This window comes from Kogia breviceps, chromosome 19 (genome assembly GCF_026419965.1).
Source record: "Kogia breviceps isolate mKogBre1 chromosome 19, mKogBre1 haplotype 1, whole genome shotgun sequence".
In the NCBI taxonomy this organism is placed as follows: Eukaryota; Metazoa; Chordata; class Mammalia; order Artiodactyla; family Physeteridae; genus Kogia; species Kogia breviceps.
In genome coordinates, this window is record NC_081328.1 from 55,553,824 (window position 1) to 55,580,259 (window position 26,436).

Below are 26,436 nucleotides of genomic sequence, written 5' to 3' on the forward strand. Positions count from 1 at the left end.
ATAACAGATAAGTGACCTGGAAGACAGAATGGTGGGATTCAGTGCTGCGGAACAGAATAAAGAAAAAAGAATGAAAAGAAATGAGGACAGCCTAAGAGACCTCTGCGACAACACTGAACACAACAACGTTCGCATTATAGGGGTCCTAGGAGGAGAAGAGAGAGAGAGAAAGGACCTTTGAAAATATTTGAAGAGATTATAGTTGAAAACTTCCCTAACATGGGAAAGGAAATAGCCACCCAAGTCCAGGAAGTGCAGAGAGTCCCATACAGGGTAAACCCAAGGAGAAACACGCCAAGACACATAGTAATCAAATTGGCAAAAATTAAAGACAAAGAAAGATTATTGAAAGTAGCAAGGGAAAAATGACAACATACAAGGGAATGTCCATAAGGTTAACAGCTGATTTCTCAGCAGAAACCCTACACCAGAAGAGAGTGGCCTGATATACTTAAAGTGATGAAAGGGAAGAACCTACAACCAAGATTACTCTACCCGGCAAGGATCTCATTCAGATTTGATGGAGAAATCAAAAGCTTTACAGACAAGCAAAAGCTAAGAGAGTTCAGCACCACCAAACCAGCTCTACAACAAATGCTAAAGGAACTTCTCTAAGTGGGAAACACAAGAGAAGAAAAGGACCTACAAAAACAAACCCAAAACAATTAAGAAAATGGTAACAGGAACATACATATCAATTACTTACCTTAAACATGAATGGATTAAATGCTCCAACCAAAAGACACAGGCTTGCTGAATGGATACAAAAACAACACCCATACATATGCTGTATACAAGAGACCCACTTCAGACCTAGGGACACATACAGACTGAAAGTGAGAGGATGGAAAAAGATATTCCATGCAAATGGAAATCAAAAGAAAGCTGGAGTAGCAATACTCAAATAAAAAAAAAAAATAGACTTCAAAATAGTGTTACAGGAGACAAGGAAGGACACTATGTAATGATCAAGGGACGAATCCAAGAAGAAGATATAACAATTATAAATGTATGTGCCCCCGACTTAGGAGCACCTCAATACATAACGTAGCTGCTAACAGCTCTAAAAGAGGAAATCAACAGTAACACAGTAATAGTGGGGGACTTTAACACCTCACTTACACCAATGGACAGATCATCCAAACAGAAAATTAATAAGGAAACACAAGCTTTAAATGACACAATAGACCAGGTAGATTTGATTGATATTTATAGGACATTCCATCCAAAAACAGCAGATTACACTTCTCAACTGTGCACAGAACATTCTCCAGGATAGATCACATCTTGGGTCACAAATCAAGCCTCAGTAAATTTAAGAAAATTGAAATCATATCAAACATCTTTTCTGACCACAACGCTATGAGATTAGAAGTCACTTACAGGGGAAAATACATAAAAAACACAAATACATGGAGGCTTAACAATACGTTACTAAATAACCAAGAGACCACTGAAGAAATCAGAGGAAATCAAAAAATACCTAGAGACAAATGACAATGAAAACACGACGATCCAAAACCTATGGGATGCAGCAAAATCAGTTCTAAGAGGGAAGTTTATAGCTATACAAGCCTACCTCAAGAAACAAGAAAAATCTCAAATAAACAATCTAATGTTACACCTAAAGGAACTAGAGAAAGAAGAAAAAACAAAACCCAAGGTTAGGGCTTCCCTGGTGGAGCAGTGGTTGAGAATCCTCCTGCCGATGCAGGGAATGCGGGTTCGTGCCCCAGTCCGGGAAGATCCCACATACCGCTGAGCAGCTGGGTCCGTGAGCCCTGGCCACTGAGCCTGTGCGTCCGGAGCCTGTGCTCCGCAATGGGAGAGGCCACAAGAGTGAGAAGCCCGCGTACCGCAAAAAAAAAACCAACACAAAAACCCAAAGTTAGCAGAAGGAAAGAAATCATAAAGATCAGAGCAGAAGTAAATGAAGTAGAAACAAAGAAAACAATAGCAAAGATCAATAAAACGAAAAGCTGGTTCTTTGAGAAGATAAACAAAATTGATAAACCTTTAGCCAGACTCAACAAGAAAGAGGGAGAGGACTCATATCAATAAAATAAGAAATGAAAAAGGAGAAGTTACAACTGACCCGGCAGAAATACAAAGCATCCTAAGAGACTACTACAGCACCTCTATGCCAATAAAATGGACAACCTGGAAGAAATGGACAAATCCTCAGAAAGGTGTAACCTTCCAAGACTGAACCAGGAAGAAATAGAAAATATAAATAGACCAATCACAAGCCGTGAAATTGAAACTGTGATTAAAAATCTTCCAACACACAGAAGCCCAGGACCAGATGGCTTCACAGGCGAATTCTATCAAACATTTAGAGAAGAGCTAACACCTATCCTTCTCAAACTCTTCCAAAATATAGCAGAGGGAGGAACACTCCCAAACTCATTCTACGAGACCACCACCACCCTGATACCAAAAGCAGACAAAGATGTCACAAAAAAGAAAACCACAGGCCAGTATCACTGGTGAACATAGATGCAAAATCCTCAACCAAATACTAGCAAACAGAATCCAACAGCACATTAAAAGGATCATACACCATGATCAAGTGGGGTTTATCCCAGGAATGCAAGGAAACTTCAATATACACAAATCAATCAATGTGAAACACTTGTTAATATGAAAAATGTATTAACAAATTGAAGGAGAAAAACCATATGATCATCTCAGTAGATGCAGAAAACACTTTCGACAAAATTCAACACCCATTTATGATTTTTTTAAAAAGCCTCCAGAAAGTAGGCATAGAGGGAACTTACCTCAACATAATAAACGCCATGTATGACAAAGCCACAGCCAGCATCGTTCTCAATGGTGAAAACCTGAAACCATTTCCACTAAGATCAGGAACAAGACAAGGTTGCCCGCTCTCACCATTATTATTCAACATAGTTTTGGAAGTTTTAGCCACAACCATCAGAGAAGAAAAAGAAAAGGAATCCAAATTGGAAAGGAAGAAGTAAAACTGTCACTGTTTGCAGATGACATGATACTATACATAGAGAATCCTAACGATGCCACCAGGAAACTACTAGAGCTAATCTATGAATTTGGTAAAGTAGCAGGATACAAAATTAATGCACAGATATCTCTTGCATTCCTATGCACTAGTGATGAGAAATCTGAAAGAGAAATTAAGGAAACACTCCCATTTACCATTGCAACGAAAAGAAAATACCTAGGAATAAACCTACGTAAGGAGACAAAAGACCTGTATGCAGAAAACTATAAGACACTGATGAAAGAAATTAAAGATGATACAAACTGATGGAGAGATACACCGTGTTCTTGGACTGGGAGAATCAACATTGTGAAAATGACTATACTACCCAAAGCAATCTACAGATTCAGTGCAGTCCCTATTAAACTACCAATGGCATTTTTCACAGAACTAGAACAAAAAATTTCACAATTTGTATGGAAACACAAAAGACCCTGAATAGCCAAAGCAATCTTGAGAAAGAAAAAGGGAGCTGGAGGAATCAGGCTCCCTGACTTCAGACTATACTACAAAGCTACAGTAATCAAGACAGTATGGTATTGGCACAAAAACAGAAATATAGATCAATGGAACAGGATAGAAAGCGCAGAGATAAACCCACACACCTATGGTCAACTAATCTATGACAAAGGAGGCAAGAATATACAATGGAGAAAAGAGAGCCTCTTCAATAAGTGGTGCTGGGTAAACTAGACAGCTACATGTAAAAGAATGAAATTAGAACACTCTCTAACACCATACACAAAAGTAAACTCAAAATGGCTTAAAGACCTAAATGTATGATCAGACGCTATAAAACTCTTAGAGGAAAACATAGGCAGAACACTCTATGACATCAGTCAAGGATCTTGACAGCAAGATCCTTTTTGACCCAACTCCTAGAGAAATGGAAATAAAAACAAAAATAAACAAATGGGACCTAATGAAACTTAAAAGCTTTTGCACAGCAAAGGAAACCATAAACAAGATGAAAAGACAACCCTCAAAATGGGAGAAAATATTTGCAAACGGAGCAACTGACAAAGGGTTAATCTCCAAAATATACAAGCAGCTCATGCAGCTCAATATCAAAACAACAAACAACCCAATCCAAAAACGGGCAGAAGACCTAAATAGATATTTCTCCAAAGAAGATATACAGATTGCCCACAAACACATGAAAGGATGCTCAACATCACTATTCATTAGAGAAATGCAAATCAAAACTACAATGAGGTATCACCTCACAGAATGGCCATCATCAAAAAATCCACAAACAATAAATGCTGGAGAGGGTGTGGAGAAAAGGGAAGCCTCTTGCACTGTTGGTGGGAATGTAAATTGATACAGCCACTATGGAGGACAGTATGGATGTTCCTTAAAAAACTAAAAATAGAACTACCTTATGACCCAGCAATCCCAATACTGGGCATATACCCTGAGAAAACCATAACTCAAAAAGAGACATGGACCACAGTGTTCACTGCAGCACTATTTACAATAGCCAGGACATGGAAGGAACCTAAGTGTCCATCGACCGATGAATGGATAAAGAAGATGTAGCACATATATACAATGGAATATTACTCAGCCATAAAAAGAAATGAAATTGAGTTATTTGTAGTGAGGTGGATGGACCTAGAGACTGTCACGCAGAGTTAAGTAAGTCAGAGAAAAACAAATGCCGTATGCTAACACATATATATGGAATAATAATAATTTTTAAAATGGTTGTGAAGAACCTAGGGGCAGGATAAGAATAAAGACATAGACGTCGAGAATGAATGGACTTGAGGACATGGGGAGGGGGAAGGGTAAGCTGGGACAAAGAGAGTACCATTGACATATATACACTACCAAATGTTATACAGATAGCTTTTGGGAAGCAGCTGCTTAGCACAGGGAGATCAGCTGGGTGCTTTGTGACCACCTAGAGGGGTGGGAGGGAGACGCAAGAGGGAGGAGATTTGGGGACATATGTGTATGTATAGCTGATTCACTTTGCTATAAAGCAGAAACTAACACACCATTGTAAAGCAATTATACTCCAATAAAGATGTTAAAAAAATAAAAATAAGAAAAGGGGAAAAAAAATCTGAGAGGCAGAGGAAAAAGTCCTGTATTAAAGCTCCTATACAGATTTTCTACTTCTGTGTGGATACTTCTCTAGACAAGAAATGCAAGCTATAAAGCTGCATGAACTATTGTGACATGACCTAGGTCTATCGGGAGATCCAGACTCAACTGAAAAGCCATATTGCCATGAACTTTACCCAAGATATTTTAACCTTTCTGGACTTTAATTCCCCTGATGCTAAAATGGAAAACATTCCAGCTGTAAACTAGGTTATTTTCTCATTAAATGGCGCTCTGGTATTTGACAGGAGCACTATTCTAGCTTTATTGATAACATCATAAAGTTTCCTACTATGAGAGCTGGATGGTGTGTTTATAAACTGACACCCCTTCCCTAAGGGGATTTCTGTTGAAATTGATAAGGCTATTCCCTATTCCCATAAATTACATTTAGCAGGAGGCTATCAGTCAAGTGACTCTTTCAAAGTTGTGACTGAGGCTACTGTTTGCAAAATGCTGTGTCTCAGTGATACTTGTGCTGTGTGTGGTGATATTCCTCTCAATAACAAGGAAGGGGCTCTTGGTCCACTAGTGAATTCCTTGATCACCTCATCGTGACAGTAATCTCACCTCATGCTTCTTACTTCCTCCTGGCTGATTCACCAGTTTCAGGCTAAACTAAACACTCGAGGCCACTGAGACTTTTAAATCTAGCTACATGCCAGAAACCTTAACATTTAAAATAAAATAAATGCACAAAACCAAATACATCTCCACAACCATCTTGGGGCACTTTCTGCGTAGGAAGAACTCCTGTCTCATACTAAGGATAGTATTTTCTCTCCAGGAAGCCACTCTGTTCTTCAATGCCTAAAAAATAAATAAACAAACAAACTAGGGCTCATACCAAATAACACTCTCCCTGCATCTGTCCATGTAACCAGAACACGAGTCCACATGTGGTCATTGGGCTTCTAGCACAATGCCTGGGAAAACCATTTAGAGAATTCTCTCTCCTCCTTGCTGCAGTCTCATTCTGCGTTCCCACCCAGAATTGTTCTAATGATAGCCTTAATTTTAGCACAGGGCTGGTAACTTTGAAACCTCAGACTCTTCATTAAAAGTACACATCAATGAAAATAGGAAAAGACACAGACTTTCCCAAATAAAGGTTACTATGGGGTGGGGGGGGAAGAAAACATAGGATATTAAGGAAGAAGTCAGGATCTAAGGGAAGTTTTGGTGTTGGGGTTTTTTGTACTTTTGTTACTGCTTTATAAAAAATGATGGGAAATTTGACCAAGAATCCAGCCAACGAAAGAAGCCAGTGGGAGACAGAGACCAGAGAAACACACAGCACAGATGGGGCAAAATCCCAGGGGACGTGGTGGGATCCATAGCCCAGAGGACAGAGGTTAGACTTAGAGAAAGGAGTGGAGGGTCCCTCTTTAAGAGAAGAAAAAAGGACATTAAGAGTGACAACAAAGACAAAATTCTATGTGAAGGGAAGTACTGACACATAACGGGGGTTCTGCAACGATTTCGCATGGGGTCCAGGAAACACGAGGCCAAGAAACATTAGAAACAGCCGGAATAGGTCAGCAGAGGAGTTCCTATGGTTTCAAATGAAATCTTACCAAGGACTCTTGCAGTATATGAGCTCCTGAGGAAGTAGCTAATATTCTATGAGAAGCATAAGAGAAAATTCCAACAAGCAACTCAATTGTGTAAGGCTGGAAAGTAGGTAGATGTGTTCTAAACCCTCCTTCTTTCTTCTCAGAACCTCCCCATTCCAAAGCTGCTCATCATAAAACCTGGAAACAAAAGAGTCAGAAGTGGTTCCCAGCTCAAGAACCATCCATGAGTCTCAAAGACCATATGTGAGTACACGATGCATTTTACTCTTCAATAAATTTTAGAAAGTTTGCTACTAACGAGTTGGAATTCTTAATCTCCAGAGTTGCAAACCCCAAGGTCTACAATAGGTCCAGACATTACCTTTTTTGAAAGTGCCAAAGCAGTTAAACCATTTTACATTTTCATCAGCAATGTGTGAAAGGTCTAGTTTCCCTACATCCTTACCAACACTTATTTTCTGCTTTTTGGACAACAGTCATCCTAGCGGATATGAAGTGATATCTCATGTGGTTTTCATTTGCATTTCTCTGATAATGACATTGAGCATAATTCATGTTTATTGACCATTTATATATCTTCTCAGCGAAATGTCTGTTCAAATTCTTTACTTGTTTTTTAATTGGATTACTTGTCTTATATTATTGAGTTGTAAAAGTTCTTTTTCTAGAACAAGTCCCTCATCAGATACATAGTTTATAAATGTTTTCTCTTGTTTCGTGGGTTGTCTATTTACTTTCTTGATGGTGTCTTTTGCCACACAGAAGTTTTTAATTTTGCTGAAGTCCAATTCCTCTCTCTTTTCATTGGTTGCCTGTGGGTTTGTTGTCATATCTAAGAAACCATTGCCTAATCCAAGGTCATGAAGACTTACACCTATGTTTTATTCTAAGGATTTTAGAGTTTTAGTTCTTACATTTAGGTCTTTGATTCACTTCAAAGTAATTTTGTATGTGGTGTGAGGAGGGGGTTTAAACTCACTCTTCTGCATGTGGATATCCAGTTGTCTGAGCACTATTTGTTGAAAAGGCTACTCTTTCCCTATTGAATTATATTGGGACCCTTGTTGAAAATCAGCTGATTGTAATCAGGGTTTACTTCTGGGCTCTCAATTTGATTCCATTGATCTATGTTTATCCTCGTGCCAGTAGGAACTGTCTTGATTACTGTAGCTTTGCAGTAAGTTTTGAAATCAGGAAGTGTGATTCCTCCAAGTCTGTTCTTCTTTTTCAAGGTTGTGTGGCTATTCTTTGTCCCTTGAATTGCCTTTAGGATCAGTTTGTCAGTTTCTGCATAGAAGCCAGCAGGAATTCTGATGGGATTGCACTGAATCTGTAGATTAATTTGGGAGTATTGCCATCTTGACAATACTCCATGTTCTGATCGTATATCTTTCTAATCACTGAGGCTTTCTTTCATTTCTCTTGACGATGTAACTTTCAGAGTATAAGACTTGCACTTATTTTGTTAAATTTATTCCCAATTATTTTATCATTTTAACACTATTATAAATGGAATTGTTTTTCTTAATTTCATTTTCAAATTGCTTTTCAAATACTCAATTGATTTTTGTGTATTGAATTTGTATCCTGCAACCTTGCTGAACTTGCTTATCAGTTCTAATAGTTTTTTAGTGGATTCCTTGGGATTTTCTATATATAACAGTGATATCTTTACTTCTTACTTTCCAATGTGGCTGGCTTCTATTTCATGTTCTTGCCTAATTGCCCTGGCAATATACTGTTGAATAAGAGCAGCAAAATCGAACGTCCTTGACTTGTTCCTGACCTGAGGGGAATGTCCTCTGATTTTGCCTTGACTCCTGCCAACGCCTCATGTAGACAACCATCACTAGATAAATGAACTAGGTTCTGGTATAGTATAGTAATTTCTCCTTGTTATTTAAAATTCTCTAAGATGATGGTAAAAGTATAAATTGGTATAAGCCCTGTTGTGGGTGGTTTGACAAAAATCTATCTTACAAATGCACATTCCCTTTGTCCTAGCAATTCCACCACTAGACCTATATCCTACAGATACACCTCCCTCTTATGGAAATGATGTATGTACAAATTTATTCAATGCAGCACTGCCCGTAACATCAAATGTACAACAATAGGGGATGGACTCAGTGAAGAGTAGGGCATTCGAACAATGAAATTCTATGTAGTTAAAAAAAAAAAAAAAAAAGAAAAAGAAATGTGGAATTTTTAATATATTGATATAGAAATACCTCCAAAATACATTAAGTGAAAAAATCTAGATGCAAAAGTCTATATGCTCCCTTGTATTTAAAAATGGCTAGAAAATGCACAAACAGATTTGCCTGTACATGCATAAAGTCTTTGGAAGAACACATTAGAAAATAGCGATATTGGTTGCAAATGGGAGGGCAGCCAGGATACTGGAGGACAAAAATGGGAAAAAGACAATAGACTTTAAACCTTTGTATACTTTTTCAGTTTGAGCCATGTAAATATATTACCTACTCAGAAAACTAAGTTTAAAAAGTGAAGAATAAAATCACATGCCATAAAAGCCAGTAAGTAGTTAATAAAAAGTTAACGGAAGAGTCCTTAAAGGACTGGAAAGAAGTGGTTCATGGTGGTATCCAGAGTCTTTGACGTTGTCAGAACCTAGGTTCTTTTTCTGAGTCTGCTGCTAACTAGAAACTTGGAGTCATAAGTTGCTTAACTTTTCTGGACTCGATTTCTTTGCCAGAACATTCTGTGGTCAGACTAGTTTATGGCCTATACAACCAATACAGTCAACGTTTTCTGAGCCCAACCCTATGCCACGCCCTTTATATTCATTTGAGTCTCAGAGCCACTCTACAAAAATAAGCTATTTCATCGAAAAATTAGAAAGAGAATTACTGTATGATTTAGCAATTCTTCTGAGTTTATACCCAAAACAACTGAAAGCAGAGGGTACAACAGGCTGAATGACACCTTCCACAAAATTCATATGTTGGAGTCCTAATCCTCAACATCTCAGACCATAATTGGAGACAGGGTCTTTAAAGAGGTAATTAAGTTAAAATACGGTCATGCAGGTGGGTCATTAGGAAATTTGGACATTCAAACACAGAGGAATGTATTCTTATGCAGGTCTGAACCCAAAGCCCAAGCTAGAGATCCAACTTTTCCACCCTAACAATTAATTGCTTTTTATTTTAAATCAGGAAGAAACACTATTTTTAAATTCTTTTTTTCCTATTACTTTCGGATGATTTTGTTTTCCCAACAAGAATTTTGTTTACCTGCTCTGGAGGTATAAGTTTTCTCCAGGGAGACTTGAGTTGTTCCCTTTCTTTGTCTCTCCTACCAATCTCTATATTCCTGACTTGTACTACAGCCTCTTATTTCAGGATCCAAAAAAGTAAGAATGAAATGGAACTTTTCCAAACTTCCCAGGGGCTGTAGTGAAAGATGCCACGAGAGCTTCCTCCTTCTATGCCACAGGCTACCATCTCTGACGTTAAATGCATCGCTACTTCTCCCCATTGCCTCAGTATCCAAAAGCTGTTGGGCCAGGGCTTTGGTCTCTGAAAAGCTGAAACTAGTACCGTCCCAGGGGTTAGACTCTGCAAAGAGTTTGCACCGTGTGCCAAGGTGCAAACAGGCTGGGACTGGTGGGAGGAACGGAATGTCTTACGACAAAGAGGAGGGGCAGAGATAGCCACAGGCGAGAAGGGGCGCGACCACGGTGTTCCACGAAGAACATGAAGGGGCCAAAGGGAGATGCAGAACTCTAGGAAATGATACCGAGTTCTTCAGAACGCTTAGCTCTCAAGAGTATAAGCCCCATAAACAGCTGGATGGTTCTTTTAAATGACTTTGTCTTAAATTTTACAAAATCGAGTATGAAAACTTTCAACTTGGGAATATCAGGTTAACTCTCCAAACCCTTCTGTGCTGGGGAAGAGCAAACACCAAGTAACTGTGCAGCCAAACACATATTATAGAAAGTAAAAGCACATTTCCTGGGCTTAGCTCCCCAAATCGTCTCACCATCAGTCAGAATCTGTTACATATGGCTCCGAGAAACTGTTCACATGCTAAGGTGGTACTGAAATTCTGTCATAGTTAACACTGCTTTGAATACGTAGGCCATTAACTAGGGCTGAGACTTACTGTTGAAATAGAATAAATCGCTGTGGCTGTTGGAGTAGTCTCTTTCCTTGCGGAAAGCAACCTTTTCTGGATATTCTGGCAGAGGCTGTGATCACTGGCCACACCACAGTCCCTTCTGCACATTTGCTGACCACATCATTTTTCAGTGAACTGAATATGTGTGTAAGCACAAGCTGAAACACAGCTTGATCTGACCCGGGAAGAAAAATGGAGACACACACGTTGAACATGAAGCTCAGCCCCAAACCCCTCCCAGCCTTTATCCTCGGGACTCGAGAGGATATCCTAGCTCTGTGGTAGCCGGGCTGCGGGCTGCCTGACGCCACACGACTGAACTTGGCCGGGGAATAATCCAAGGTATCACGGCTATAGATAAAAGAGTGGAGGAAGGTGTGCTTTGCTCAAACCCTGCATTTCCCTCGCTTGACCATGTGGAGTGGCGTGTGTGCGTGAGACGAGTCTGGCGCCCCCTCCCACTGCTGTCCACCGCCCACTTCCTTTCTTCATGGGCCTTTCCAGTTCGGCACAGGCTCTGACCGGCTTCCAAACGGATGGAGCCAGAGTACCTCCTCTTCTGTCTCTGGGCTCCTGCTCAGGGAGTTCTCGGACACCCGAGGAAGCTGCTGGACCTGCTGACATGCGGAAGCTGGGGGCTCAAGCATGTTGGAGCCCCGCGTGGTCAGAGAACCACGGTGCACAGGAGTGATGAAAACCCTACAGTCCCCAGGGCACACGACTCTGAGATACCTTTCCTAGGCGCTTGGAAGATGGTGTTAAAACATCGGTTGTCTCTAGCGGTGACCGCTGCTCTCCCTCCATCCCTATTTCGTCCACTAGTCCCTCCTACTTACTGAGATCACACTGACAAACAAGCCTCTATTTCAAGCTCTGAGTTCAGAGTCAGTATGTGTAGGTTGTGGTGCAATCGGACCTGCCCTGGAGCCGTGGGAATCAGCAGAGCCCCGGTGCTTGAGGGGCGCTTGGAAGAACGCGCGACTCACCTACGGACATCAGCCAGCCTCCTGCTCTCGGTACCTCCGGTGCTGGCACTAGGGACCCGTGAATGGGACGGCTCAGGTGGCGGGGAGGGAGGCGGGCCCCGCCTTACCAACGACCTAGCCATTGCCACTGGGGATGTCTGACCAACCAGCAGCAGAGACGGATGGCGGTCCCTATAGCCCCTTCAAGGAGATCAGCCGGCAGCCTGGAGGAAGGTTACTTACTGACAGACCACTTGCACCCTGAGGGGAAGGAGGAGATAGCGGAATGCTTACTGGAATCCACACCTGCCTACTCCAAGCGCGGGTCTGCCTTCCCGGCACAGAACGCCTCTGCAAGCACCCAACCCAAGGACATAAGAACGCCTGACCTGCCAGCACGGTAGCCCACGCCACACTGTGGCAAACCAAGGGGCTGATTTTATGTCCAGGGAGGTGCAACAATGAGTGTATGACCAAGGGATCCACCGGCTTGATCACAAACCTCATTGTTCAAAAGCAGCCACTTAGCTGAATGGTGGGATGGCCTTTTAAAGGCTCAGTTATGGCCCCAGCCTGAGAAAACCGACCTGCTCCTCTGGTTACACCTCAATTCATGCCCCATCCCTGGAATTTTTTTTTTAACATCTTTATTGGAGTATAATTGCTTTACAATGTTGTGTTAGTTTCTTCTGTATAACAAAGTGAAGCAGCTATATGCAGACGTATATCCCCATGTCTCCTCCCTCTTGCGTCTCCCTCTAGGTGGTCACCAAGCACCACACTGATCTCGCTGTGCTATGCAGCAGCTTCCCACTAGCTACCTATTTTACATTTGGTAGCCTGTATTTGTCAGTGCTACTCTCTCACTTTGTCGCAGCTCACCCTTCCCCCTCCCCGCAAAGACCCATCCCTGGAATTTCTGCAGGGAGACTTGCTTCCTGTCAGTGGGCAGTGGTGTTGAGATCTGCATACTAGGTGTGTTCACTGTTACTTTGTGTCACTTCTTCTTGGCCCTTGCATCAATCAGTCGATCAGAGGCAGGAAATATATGAATGTGTGTGCACATATACAGATACAAGCATACAAGTATACATACACCCCGACATAAAAAATCACATATGTATTCACCCCTGCATATGAACACACATACACACATCCATGTGCATGTTTCAGAAATCATGAATTGACGGCAATATGACCCATTCCAATCCATTTCCATAGAGTTCTTCTTGCTTTCTCTCATATGCTCAATCCTATAATACCTCAGAAAGAGTGTCAAGATGGCTTTATGCATACTACTGTATGTTTCTCATCTTAAGAGGGATGAGATTTTGCCCCAAAGCTCCCCAGCATAAAGACACCAACAAAGTGTCACAAACGTGTGCCAGAACCATCTCTGGAAAAAGGCGTGGGACCATCGTGATTGGCTTAGAACCACCATTCTCCCTATCACCCCCACCCGGGCGCTGGGGCCAGGGCCCCCCCCTCAGAACACGTGGAGGAGGTGACATACCGGAAGGAGATAGGGCGCCACTGGTACAAAGAAGGAAGGGCGGCGACATAGCATATGGATATCTGAGCGGCAGCCAAGTGGGTGCGCTGCGTTAACCTACAGTCCATCGAGTGGGTCTGGCAACACAAATGCTCCGACATTATAGGGAGCATTTTCTTGGTGTGTCACGTGCACAATTTTCCGGGGAGAGGATCCTCAGCAATTATCTTTTCTCAGAGGGCTCATGGACCCAAGAAAACTTTAGGACCATTTTTGTTTTAAACTAGCACAATCCTTAATCTTAAATGTACAGAGCACAAGAGGTTTCCAGGAACTTAAACCCTAAATCAGAATATGCAAATGTTTTTCCCAATCTCATTTATTACACCTCTGCTCCTAGGGCAGGAACAGAAAAGTGCACAGCCTTTGTCAGAATACAAATGCTTGTCTCAGTGTGAATCCTCCTTGAGCTTGTTCCCAGAGACTGATTTTTCTGGCTTCTCGGGCAATTAAGGGACGCTAAATCCTCAGCGAATTAGCCACGGTGCTGTTCGACACTACTTCTTCTAAAGGAAAAGGGGACCGAGAGGGAGTCTACAAAGGAATGGAGGAAACAGAAGAGGAAACAGAAGAGCAAACTGTTACGAAGAAGAAGAAGAAAACCTGTGGTTTAAAAGCCAAAGAACAAAAGTCAAGGCAGCTTGTCAGTTTCGATGTGTTTTCAGGGTTTTATCCCATTGGCTCCAAATGCAGCACTCAGAGTCCTAGAAGTAGGGGCACCACCCGGCACAGCCGTGGCCACAGAAAGAGATCAACCTGTCCAGAGCTTTAATCTTCCAGGCTTCCTTCAACAGTTCTACTTAACTATCTGAAGAGGCTTCATACAAAGGCATCTACTGCAGTGAGTGCAGGGTAGGGAGGAGGGTGTGGCATTAAAAAGCGTGTGCCCTTGGGCATGGCTCTGAGATTTTTGCCAGGCAGACAACTGCTGTTCAGAGATGAAAACGTGGACTGTAGATTTTACTTAGCCACCACGGCCACAGGGTGACCCAATAAAATGACCGTCCCGAACGGGACGCTTTTGAGAGTGAAAGAGGATACTGTTCACGATGAAACCAAGACAAGAGGTGTGAAGACGGGCAGTCCCAGCCAGTCCAAGGCAGGGCGCCCGGCTCAGCCGGCACTGGGTGACACTGCTCTCCTCTGCGTTGGCGTCTGTCCTTTACCCAGCACTTTGCATGTTGCTTATATTGTGTTAAACGTCACAGCAATGAAAACAACATAGCGTACCATAATACACTGTAACATGGGGTCCTCACCCACAAGCAAGGGGCCATCTATCTTTTTTTTTAATGTTTTTTCTTAATTTAATTTTTAATTTTTTTTTAATTGAAGTATAGTTGATAGCCATCTATCTTCACTCCAACAAGACTCTGTCTTGAGCAGTAGCCACTTTGGTAGCCTTGCCATCAAAACTAACTGACATTTGCTCTGAGCTAAGGCATGAGGGCCATTTGCATGCTTTGGGTTTTACATCTTTGGTTCAGAATATATCCAAGTGACTCACTGGACTATTTTGGTCTTGGGAATCGAGCTGTATTCAGACAGTCTTGCTGCAATCACACATACCAGGGTAGACAGAGGCCCTCCTAAGAAACCACTGGAACATCTGCTGAGGCTGGGGAATCCAACAGATCTGATTGGGCACCGCTTGAAAATCTCTTGAGCCCTGATCATATTCTTATATTTTAAGCCATCTACAAATCCTCTCCTGGGTCAAAAATCATTTATGTACATTAACCTTCATTCTCTAAGTGCTCTTGGCTAAAAACACATTTCAAATCTAGGACTCCTGGTTTCTTGCCCTCTCCATCACTGGCCAAAATAAAATAAAAATAAATTTTAAAAGATACCTTAACCACGGAGGCTTAAAGAATAATGGGTTACTTTTAACAACAAATACCATAGGTTTCCTGAGTTCAAAAGTAGAAAATATTTATTATAAAGATTTAGAGAATAAAGAAAAGTGCAAAGAAGGAAATTAAAATTACCCAGATAAATTCCAACCACCCAGGCAAAGCCAGTGTTAATATTTTGGTGCATGACTTTGCAGACATTTTGGTACACATATTTATGACTATATATACTAACACAGATACAGAGTTGCCTCATAAAATTAAGACCCCACTGTGTACGCAGTTCTAATACTGCTTTTATCCCTTAGCATTTTATTGTGAATATTTTCTGCAGACACTAACCATAGTTTTGTAAACTTTTTTTTTAGTTGCAAAATATTTCATTCAAAGCACCACAAACACCGGTTGTGAAGATGTCTATTTATACGTAGTTATTAAGTGACCAATTGCATAGCTAGCATGCCTTAGTAGCAAGGGTAAAATATGTTTGACTCTTAAAAAAAAAAAAAAAGCTGAAAAACAATATGCTAAGTCACTCAGCTTCACAGAACTTACTGTCAACCCACTTATAATAAAGCAAGACCTCTGAAACGAACAGAGATCAAAATGAGGGTTGTATCAGACACATTTTCTCTAAAGGCTAACCAGAGAACATGCCCTGGAAAGGAAGATTTGCTAGACACTACAGCTTCTAGAGAAACAGAAAATAGTTTTAAAATAATACGAAATCATTAAACATTTTTAGCTTCCGACAGGCTCTGCCCTGTGCCGGCAACACAGAGATGACTAAGCCATAATCTTTAGTTGGATGCTTGAGCTTGCTGAGATCCAGCCGCGAGGAGTAGCCAGAATGAAGTTATAACAAGTCAGTGAGGAGCAGCATACCAGTTCCCGGACAGTGAATGGATTTCTTTTTCTGTCCTGCTTTGATATTGTTTGATGTGTGTTCAATCAGTTTACCTGCTAGGAGACGATCAAATGCAACCCAACCGACACTTTCACGATGTCCGGGCACCGTGCTAGGTGCTATGGAAACAAAGATGAAAGAGACATGCCTCTGCCCGCAGGGGACCCACGTTTTCCTGGAGACCATGGACACACAGCAAGTCATTATCCTATAGGAGTGACAGGAGCGTGAACGGGGAGCTCTGAGGGGACCCGAGCAACTCACTCACCTAAGCGAGGGTGTGTCTCAGGCTGTGGCTCCTGCGGAAGTGTGGTCCGAGGTCGAGGGAGGGGGCGGGGGAGAGGAAGAGGCGAGGCATCCCAGTAAAGGGAGTGAGCAAACACTGGTCAACAGCAGAGAGGAGAGGTATGCAAGGCAGATCCGTGGACGAGGCAGAAGCAACGAATTGGTGCGGTCACAGCTCTGTTGTCAACCGTGACCCTGCGTCCTACGTCGCTGAAGAAAAGGAAGGTGCGCAATGAGACCTCACCTGCCTCCCGGCACGGGGCCACGAAGCATCCGTGTCCTCCATCTGCCCTTCTCTACAAAGTAGGCAAGTCCTCTCCACCTGAGGCCCCTCCTCCACTCGCCTCTGGGTCCGTCCGGCCCCCGCCCTCGGGGGGACTCCAGCGCCTCAGGTACCCCTCCTCGGGCAGCGCTCCCCAGCCTTTCCGTCATGCTACTCTTGCCTGGTTTACGCCTGTAAATAAACAACTAAGCCTCTGCACCTGCCGTAAAAATGGCTTCGCTTCATTCCACATCCCCCTCCAGTCAGAGCTCCAGTTCGCCGAGAGCCGTCTGCACAGGACTGCGTTGTTTCTACTTCCGAACTTCTCCTTTCTTGGCTCAAACCCACCACGATCTGCTGTCCTCTGCCATCACACACCCCTAGTAAGCCTCTTGTCAAGGTCACCAAACACCACTGCGGGTACTTTTCTCATTTTACTCGAATCAAGTGCTGGGGTAGGCAGAGTAATTACCACCCTGCAAAGACTGCCAGGTCCTGATCCCCGGAATTGGCGAACGTGTGACCTTACACGGCAAAAGGAACTTTGCTGCTGTGTTTACGGTTAAAGACCTTGAGACAGGGAGATCCCTTCGACTGTTTGGATTCACCCAGTCTAAACACACGAGTCCTTAAAATGAGGAAGACAGAAGGGTCAAAATCTTCTTCTTCTCAAGAGATGACCTCCTCCACCCAGTTGTTCAAACCAGCTGTCCTTAGCCTCCTCCTGTTCTTTTGTCCTCCTGTGTAGTCAGATAGGAGATCCCATTGACTTTACCTCCCACACTGATTCCAAACCTGCTCCTTTCTCCACCTCTCTGGCTAACACCTCAGTCTACACCATCGTCATCTCTTACCTGGACTGGACCACCTTCTACCTGGCCTCCACACGTTCTCTTTCATCCTCCCCTAACGCCCGCTCCGTGAAGCAAGAGCAGTCATGAAACGTAAGTGCGATAAAACTGCTCCTGTGCTTAGGATTCCTCAGCGGCTTTGCGTGGAACTTGGGTAAAACGCACTCCTTCCTATAGGCGACAAGGCCTTGTGCGATTCAATTCCTGCCCGTCTCTCTGATCCCACCTTAAACCACTCTCATTCTCTTCCAGCTTCCAGTTCTTTGAGCCCCCCGCCAAGCTTTCACACATCTCAGCGTCTTTGCACAAACCATCTTTCTGCCCAGAACGTTGATTTCCCCACGTCTTTCCATTCTAGTTCCTCGTCATGCTTTAGATCTCAGCTTCAATGTCATCGTCAAGGACAGCCTTGCTTATCTACACAGCAAAGCACGTCCACCCTTTTATCGTCTACCTCGAATCCTTGTTTGTTTCCTCTGTGATGCAGTGCAGTGTATAAACACGTTAGTTATTTGTCTGTGTACGTGACGTGGCTTTGTTTGCCTTCAGCACTAGAAAATAAGCTCTGCGAGAGCAGAGACAGTGGTCGGTTTACTGTTTTAGCCCTGAAAAGAGAGCGGTTGGTCCGTAAGTGGCTGCTGAGTTACTTCTTTAATCATTCTGGTGGCACATGGAGAGTGGATGGAGATGGGGAACAAGACTGGAGACAGAAAGAGTGGCTAAGAGATCACCGCGGAGGCCCAAATGAGAGAAGAGAAGAGAGGAGCCTGGGCTGGATCGCTAAACCGTAAAGACGGAGAGCGGGAAGAATGAACTGCCTGAAAAGGTCTTCCTCAGAGGAACGGCAGGTCCCAACTGAAAACAAGAACACAGGAGAGGCAAATCCGAAAAGATGGAAAGAGCTGAGCTTGGGTTGGAGTAGAGTGAGGCTGCGGGAGCATCCAGGTAAACGGACGCAGCAAACAGCTGTCTTGTTTAAACCTAAAACTTCAGGAAAGGATGGGACAGGCAACCAAGATTTGAGAGTTACTGCTGCTATTCACAGATAGGAGCCCATTCACGTTTCTGTAGTATCGTGTTTCCAGGATGGTCCCGGTTGTCTCACCAGAAGGTCCAAGTCTAAAACCGTTGCTTCATTGTCACCCTAGCAGCAGTGAACATGGAAAGGGACTCAGTCCAGAGCCTTCCTCTAGAAGAACCGATGGACACACAGTGAAAGGAACTCACCACAATGGCATTTCGGAGCTCCAAACAAGCCCTGTTCCTCCTCTTCCCCCTCCATCATCCCAAAGCTTCCCGGCTACCGATTTCCCGCTTCCTAACAAACATCAGCCCATAAGCACCAAACGGCCGTGACGCCTGCAGAGCAGGCCAAGGAGATACTTCTCAGTATTAGATATCACACCAGCTCAGGATTTCTCCCTGAGAGGTATTAAAACACAGATTCTGACATTTTCTAGTCTTTTCCTATGTATGTTTGTTATATATGGTCACTCTTCCTTTTCTTAATCCCATATTCTCTGCCTGATCGAGCAACCTTTATACCTGCCAGGTAATGCAGGTATGAGGAAATAATTGGCTGAGTAATATCCAGCTTCAAGTAAAGCAGTGACCAGAAGGACAGAATGGTGTCCGGTCAGATGATCAGTTCATGAGTCATTACTGATTCTTATTGAAATCCACGTAAATACTAGGATGCACTTTTCTGCTTTGATAATAGTACCTTTAACAGATTTCATGGCAGAATCTACCTTAACAAAACAGATGGTGTATCAAGAGTTCACTTGTTAACCTGATAGTTTACAACTCTGAATCTATTTTTACAGATACACAATATTCCAATGGGGCGTTTCCTACAAAATGCCCGTTTAACTGATAACGTAAGTGGGTCATAGATCTTTGAAGCTGAAACAGGCCTTAGGGGAGTGCAAATCATCTTATCCATCACAGATGAGCAAACTGAGGCTGTTGTGGGACACGTAATCAGTCCTGTGAATAATGCATTTAACCCATACACCAAGTCTGTGAGATTTCAACCCGGGATGCTGAGAGCACAGGATTTTTGCTTTTGCTCTGACAGTAGGTGCAAGGTCTTTCCTAGTTTCAAACCACTGGAAGGGATGTGGCACCGATGGCTTGAGAAATGAATTCCAGAAAGGAATCAGCCGAGGAATCGAGGTACGGGATGGGGAGAAAGATCCAGACACTTGCTGGGAAAGCGGAGATCCTAATAAAAGTAACCATACTAACTATCCTCTTACAATTTTTTGGCACCACTGTTTATGAAACGCCTTTAACATAAGAGGCAAAGAAGTGCTGGCAGGGAGGGGGTAAAAAAGGAGGGCAGCCTGTTTCTAAGGAGAAGAGAAAATGGCCGAGAGGAGTGGGAGAACAAAGCAGCGTCACCGGGACGGGCGCGTCGTCCCCCCACCTCCCCCCCCACCCCGCCACCCACCCCCGTGCCGCGCCGGAGTCCCCTACTCCTCCCCTGTATAATCAACAAAATCAGCAGCGGGGAAGCGTCAGAAGGTGGCCTTTCCTCCCTCAACCTGCTGCCGATTAGATCCCAGGGCGCTTAACAAGCATCTGAATGAACGCACTTACACTCGGGATCTTAAAGCAAGGTGAGGAAGCGTTTGCCTCTGCTGAGCCTTAAAGGTCAAATGGGGCTGCTTTTGATAGAAAATGCAAGAGGACGGTAAACACGTAAACAAGGGAACTAAGTGGGCAGGCTGTAACTTGTCAGTTTATAGAATGTAGTAACAGCATTTTATTTAAGACTTGGTGTTTAGTCAGTTCAGGTAGCCCAGCTGGGGTCCCAACGAGGATGGAATGAATCTGGAATTCCTGCGTGGACTTTGCTCAATCTCACACGCACAGACTGCGGCTCAGAAATGGGCCCAGTCATTTAAAAGAGCTGTCTGACATTCATTCATTCATTCATTCAATCAACAAACATTTTCAAGGAGGAGCTATTATGTGCCGGGCTCTGAGAGGGGGTCTCTAAAAGTAAACAAAACGTCTCCTCTCTTAAGTGAGCATATAATCTAGCAGAGGAGATAAAAACATACCAAACTAAAAATAATAATTAGCAGTGATTGAGTGTTTATAAACGGGAAAGCACTATACTAAATATTATACATGTAACAACTCCTTTCATCTTCATGAAAATTCTATAGTCAACTATTTACCATCTCCATTTTACAAATGAGAAAACCAGTCTCTCAGGGGAAACAGTTCACATGCCCCAGAGCTGGGGTTTGGGGTCAAAAGTTTGATTGCAGAGTCCATTTTCTTGACTATGGAGTATGGTGATCATGTACTTTATCACCTAAATAGGGACACTTTTGCGATTGAAAGCTAGTATGAAAAACAATAAAAATTATACAATATGTTTGTTTATTGATCAGCAGATTGGTTTCATGATGGTGAACGTATACAATTCAAACCTGTTTCTTTCAAAATATATATTAAAATGCATATGTATGTATTAGACATATGTACATTAAAGCAAAATGTAGAAAAATACTTCATACTGATTAGCCGAACACTATAAAATGACACAAGCAGAATTATTTTTCTCGGCACGTGTTCACTTAAAAGTCCGTTTCTGAGCCATCAAGCCTCTAACGCTAGGTCTCACGGACCACAGCTTGGACCACAGTGATGACAGGTACGCGCCTCCCCCCCCACCCCAGGACGGGAAGGAACTAGCCAACCCTGACCGCTTGGATTTACCAGGAAGCAAGCACCCTGCAGGCTCTCTCTCCGTGAAAGGCAAGGACAAGAGACCTAAGTCGTTGCTGTGTCTGTGCATTAACATAAAATCCCGCTTGCTGCATTAAAGCCCACGCACGAATTGAGATCATGGCAGAAGCCAGAACTACAAGTGGTCGTCTGTAAAACTCATCCTGGCTTGTTTTAATGCATCTACTAAATAATGATAGTTTACTTTAAAAAATAAAAATAAAAAATCTGGGGTACATGCTAAAGCAGATGGAACGCAGGACAAAGGAGTTGTCCAAGACTGTCCTGAACAAATGAGGATGCATGGTCTTCTAACTACTGAGCTAACCAACGGCCCTAACAGGAAGCAGATGTCAAGGGGAACTGCCACGAGCAAGCGTCCCACACGAGCGGGAGCAGATCACCCCTGGTTTGGGTAATTAAAACAACTTTTCTTTTGCCTTTTATTGTAAGAAACTTTAAACATACACAAAAGAGAACACTCTAATGAACCCCTAAGTACCCATCACCCTGATGAAACAGGGATCGATTCTGGGCCAGTCTTGCTTCATCTACAGCCCTGCCCCCACTAGACTTCTTGAAAGTGAATCCCAGACATCACAGAATTCCATGTGTACGTTGTTCAGCATGTCTTCCTGAATAGTAAGGAGCCTTTGGGGAAAACTTTACCCATGAGATACCATTTGAGCTAAGTCTTAAAAACATGATTTCTTAAAGGCAGATGTGGAGAACAGAACATTCTAAGGGGAGAGGGAAGGAAAGCAGTAAGGACGAGAGCGTCGATGTGGGGAAGCGAGGGGCTGGAGGAGGGTCTAAGGGGAAGGAAGCGCAGACTCTGTGAAGGACGAGAGGTGCCCAGAAACGAGGCCGGGGCCCAGTCACACGGGGTGACACCCACAGGGAAAAATACCCCTGGCAGAGCGACGTAAAGAAGACGAAACTGTAGTTCGGAATGGTTGAGAACACTATCCAAGGCCATCAAACTAATACAGGGTAGAACTGGGAGTTGAACCTCAAGTCCTTTAGGCTGCGGGTCTAGAATTCACTGGAAGAAACCTTCCTTATCATGGCCCTGGGGGAAAAGTAGATGGCTCAACACAAACCCAGTAGCACCCAATAGCACGCTGTGTTCTGCTGTCATTTTATGGTAGGACTGCGTGTTCTGGAATCCATAGAGAGCAGCCAAGCATCTCCTCATTGCTGGAGTGTTCTTGCGACACAGGTCAGCAGAGCAGAGTCCGTGCCCCCATAAAGGAGATGCTAACCTGCTCCCTGCTAATAACCGAGGCAGAGGCCTCATGTGCTCCCTGGCTGTGTCCAAAGGCAGCCTGTGAAGGGTTCTGCAATGTGCCCAGGGCTCGGCGAGGAAGCAGGAGGGCCCGAGAAGGGAAATTCAGCGTATGATGTTCGCACGTTGCGATCCCAAACGTGTGTGATTCAGTCCAAACGCGAGCTGAAAACCTCACTAATTTCACCTTCCTGGATTCCCAACTGCCCGATTTCAAATTTCTACACGTAAATTCTGACTGAAAGGGACGTCGTGCTTTCTGCAAAAGAAAGCAATCTGACTGCCCACCACGGAGGAAAAGTTCTGAAAGGTGGTACACGGCTGGGGTTTTTTTTTGGTTTTTTTGGTTTTTTTGGTAATGTGTGATTGACAATTAAAACGGAATCTTGCCGGCCTGGGCTCCTTCCTGGCTACTGCGAAGCCGGTTAAGCTGGTGGCCGTTTCCGTGGCTGGGGACAGACTTCGGCGGCCTCGGATGACCTCCGCCCGGCGAGGGCCGCCTCGGGGCGGTGAAAGGCGGCTCCCGGGGGCCCCGGAACGGCCCTCTCCCCTCTCGGCAGCCCGCCTTCTCAAGCCAACTCTTCGCAGAACGAAACCGACGCTGTCGGGCACCAGAAACGGTCGCACAGACACGCCTCTGGACAAACGCAGGCCATTCAGCGCCCCGGGCTGTGTCTCCCGCCCCTCGGAGCACGGCCCCAACAATACGCGCGCGGAGTGGCCTGTGAGGCGCGCAAGAAGGAGGCGGTGAGGCCCCGGGGAGGCGCGTCTCGTCTCGCCGCGGCCGCGGGCGGTGCCCGCCGTGCAGGCTGCAGGTTCGGAAACCGTGTCACACGCGGGCCCGTGGCGACCGCGGGCAAAGGACGACGGGAAACCACCGAGCTTCCGTCTCGTCACTTCAACAGCTGTGTCGCGACGAGGCGGGCGCCCCCCCTTCCGAGTGCCTCCGGGAGGTGAAGGAAGGGGGGGACAGGAGTTGTGTCGCCGGAAAGAGGGACTTTCTTAGGAGCAGCTGGACAAGGCAGTGGGCGTTTTAAATCTGTGCCACACAGGTTCTCCTCCTAGTTCGCTAAGCGGCCCTGCCTCGACTCTCCCCGGCAAGGCCGCCCCGGCCCGCGAGTCACGCCTCGCCTGCCCTCCCTCTGCGCCCCTCCCCCGTGCTCACGTGTTCCGGGTCGCCAGGCCACTTCTCGACACGGAGTCCCAGGCGAGGCGCGAGGTCGGGGCTGCGGTCTGCTCGGGTCTCCGCGGCGACCTCCCGCCCTTCGCGGCTGCACGTCTCCGTCCACGGCCCCCCGTAGCTGTGACAGACGTGTGGTCACTAAAATCCAGACTGTGGTCCCCCTGACTCCCCCAGCCTCGTCCGCCAGGACCCCCTCAAGACACCTCGGGGTCCTGCTGGTGCGGGTGCAGTGCCTCAGCTGCGTCTGCCTCCGGCCTCCTGACGCTGCAGCCCAGGACACCTGCTCACCCGTCGAGATCCAGCTCCAGCAGGGTGCCTCCTCCTCTGAGTCTCCGCCTGCCGTCTGCGTCACCCCCTCCCCGGCCATCGGACCCTCACCTTCCCTGCACGTTGTGTTATTTCTTTGGTGACAAGACGGCCCCGCGCTAAACCCTTAGTATCTTAAACGCAAGGGCCGTGTTTGTTTCATCGCACTGTACCGAATGGACCACCTGGAATTTCTCTGCTGAGTATGTGATCAAGACAAGGAAAGAAGGAAGGGAGAGAAATAAGGAAGAAGGAAGGTCATAGGTATATATTTTTTTGAAAGGTGCCCCCCGGAAAAAAAAGAAAGATGCCCTGCATTTGGTGCCTTCTTTATTCTATTTCCTTTCAACCTCAGCACCTGCTCTTCCACTGAATTTTTAAAATTTAGTTTACTGTTCTCAAAGAGAAGATAATGACTTGTTTGGCTACCCCAAATATGAGTGCATTCTATAAAACAAGGGGAGATACTAGTCAGAATCAGTTCCACCAGAATAATAGAGGCAATCATTTACCTGAAGAAATTTGGTAATTCAATGAATTAGGAATTAAAATAACCAGCTTAATGCTAAAAAGAAATTTTTGCAGTAAACCTGAATTTGTAAAACATGATTTTTTTAAATGCATACCATACTGTAATAATCAAGAGAATTCAGCTCTTTTTCTCGAGTATGTTTCAAACAGAGTTAACATATAACCCGTATGTAACAATATTGCTGCGTTTTTAGTCCCTTTATATTTAAGGGTCCAAAATATATTCACAAAATATTACCATTTGTGAATGTCAGCCAGTTTTTAATTTATATTCCTTCAGAAACATGCTACCCTGGTCATACACACTAATCTGTATCACTGAAAATAACCAAAGATGATAATTCACAAACAGAGTCTCAGCCCCGCGTAGAAGTTCTAATTGCCCTGGAAGCCTGGAGGGGTTTTAAGTATAAAAACCCTCGGGGACGGACTACTTCCTGCCCTGAGGGCGGGCAAGTACCGCGAGAGTGAGGCCCGCCTCCTCCCTGGCTTAGGGGCTGGTAGTCGTGCTCAGCTTCGCACGCCAGCCAGGCGGGGCGGAGCCGTGACACGTGATTTTGTTTGTGGGGCTGCAAGCCTCTAAGAGGTCTGCTTCGAAGCACGCAAACAGGTCAGTGAATAGGAAAACAAAGACGTCTCTGGTGACTTTTGTGAGAAGAGTTTTGGTGGTGAAGTGGGAAGAGACGCCAGACTAGAGGCACTAAAAGTTGCATGGGCGCAGAGAAAATGGAGAAACTGAAGAAAACAGTGACAGTGGCAACATCCGACGGACGTAAAAGCAGTGGCACATGCGGAGACGTCGACGATGCCCAGGAGAGGCAACAGATGGAAACGAAAATGTCTCCTTCTTTTCCTGAAACTGGGAGACACTGCATTGTTTAACGCAAGATAAAGGAGTATCCCAGCAACAGGATGACAGCCAGGTGGAAACCTGGGGGCCACAGGAGAGGGACAGCACTGCTGAGAGCAACGGGGAAACCGTTGGGGTCCAGGGACGCAGAGCTCAGCAGAGTTAACACTCGGTATGAGGACAGGCCTCATAAGTCCACATTTCGGTGGAAATCAGAGACAACGAAACAGCCAAGAAACGCCCTGGGATGTGGTTCTCAGACTTCAGGGTGATAGAAATCTCCCGGGGTATTTGTTTCAAAGGTTGTGGCTCTGTTCCCTGGGATTCTGATTTAGTGGCTCTGGGGCAGGTCCTATGAATGTGCATTTTAGGAAGGAAGGGAGGGAGGGAGGGAGGGAGAATTATAAGTTTTTCTGAAGGACCCCGCCTTCAAGGGTGATTGTGTTAGAGGTGGTAACGGGACCATAACTTGAAACCAGCCTAAAGCAGTATCTCTCAAACTTTAACGTGCTTATGAATCTTCTGGGGATGTGGGTCGAACGCAGATTGTGATGTAGCAGGTCTCGGGGGAGGCCGGAGACCCTGAATTTCGGACAAGCTCCCTGCTGTCGCCAGACTGCTAGTCTGCAGGTGCAGGGACCACGCTAGGGATAACAAGGCCCCAGCAAAGGATGCAGTCTGGAAAGGAGAGGAAGCCCCGTGAGCACGCCAGACCGGGCTCCTTCACTGACCCAAGCGGCATGCAGAGCGGGGGGCCAAGCCCTGAGGACTCCCGGCCGAATACCGCTCAACGCGGGGGACACACATGCCCACAGGCTTTGGACACGAGAGGGGAAGCACCGTGACAGGGCTTAGCAACAGGGGTCCTTCCTGAAGCGCTCACTGTCGGTGCACAAAGGTAATTCCAGGCGGAGTAGGGGGTCACAGGCTCACCTCTAAATCCCCAAGCTGTGGCCTTCAACCAAAGAAGCCACCACTGCAGGAAGG

General features: G+C 44.9%; 1 protein-coding gene across 18 annotated transcripts in view; it reads right to left on the reverse strand.

Annotated features, from left to right (window-relative positions):
- MAP2K6 (mitogen-activated protein kinase kinase 6) overlaps positions 1 to 26,436 on the reverse strand; it is a 116,024-nt gene that overhangs the window by 49,183 nt on the left and 40,405 nt on the right. For 8 of the 18 annotated variants that reach the window (XM_067020753.1, XM_067020748.1, XM_067020750.1 and 5 more), the window contains one exon: positions 23,745 to 23,880. The exons of the other annotated variants lie outside the window; for them this stretch is intronic. In XM_067020753.1, the coding sequence (XP_066876854.1) occupies positions 23,745 to 23,880 (136 nt within the window). The remainder of the gene's footprint in view (positions 1 to 23,744; positions 23,881 to 26,436) is intronic. 18 annotated transcript variants of the gene reach the window in all.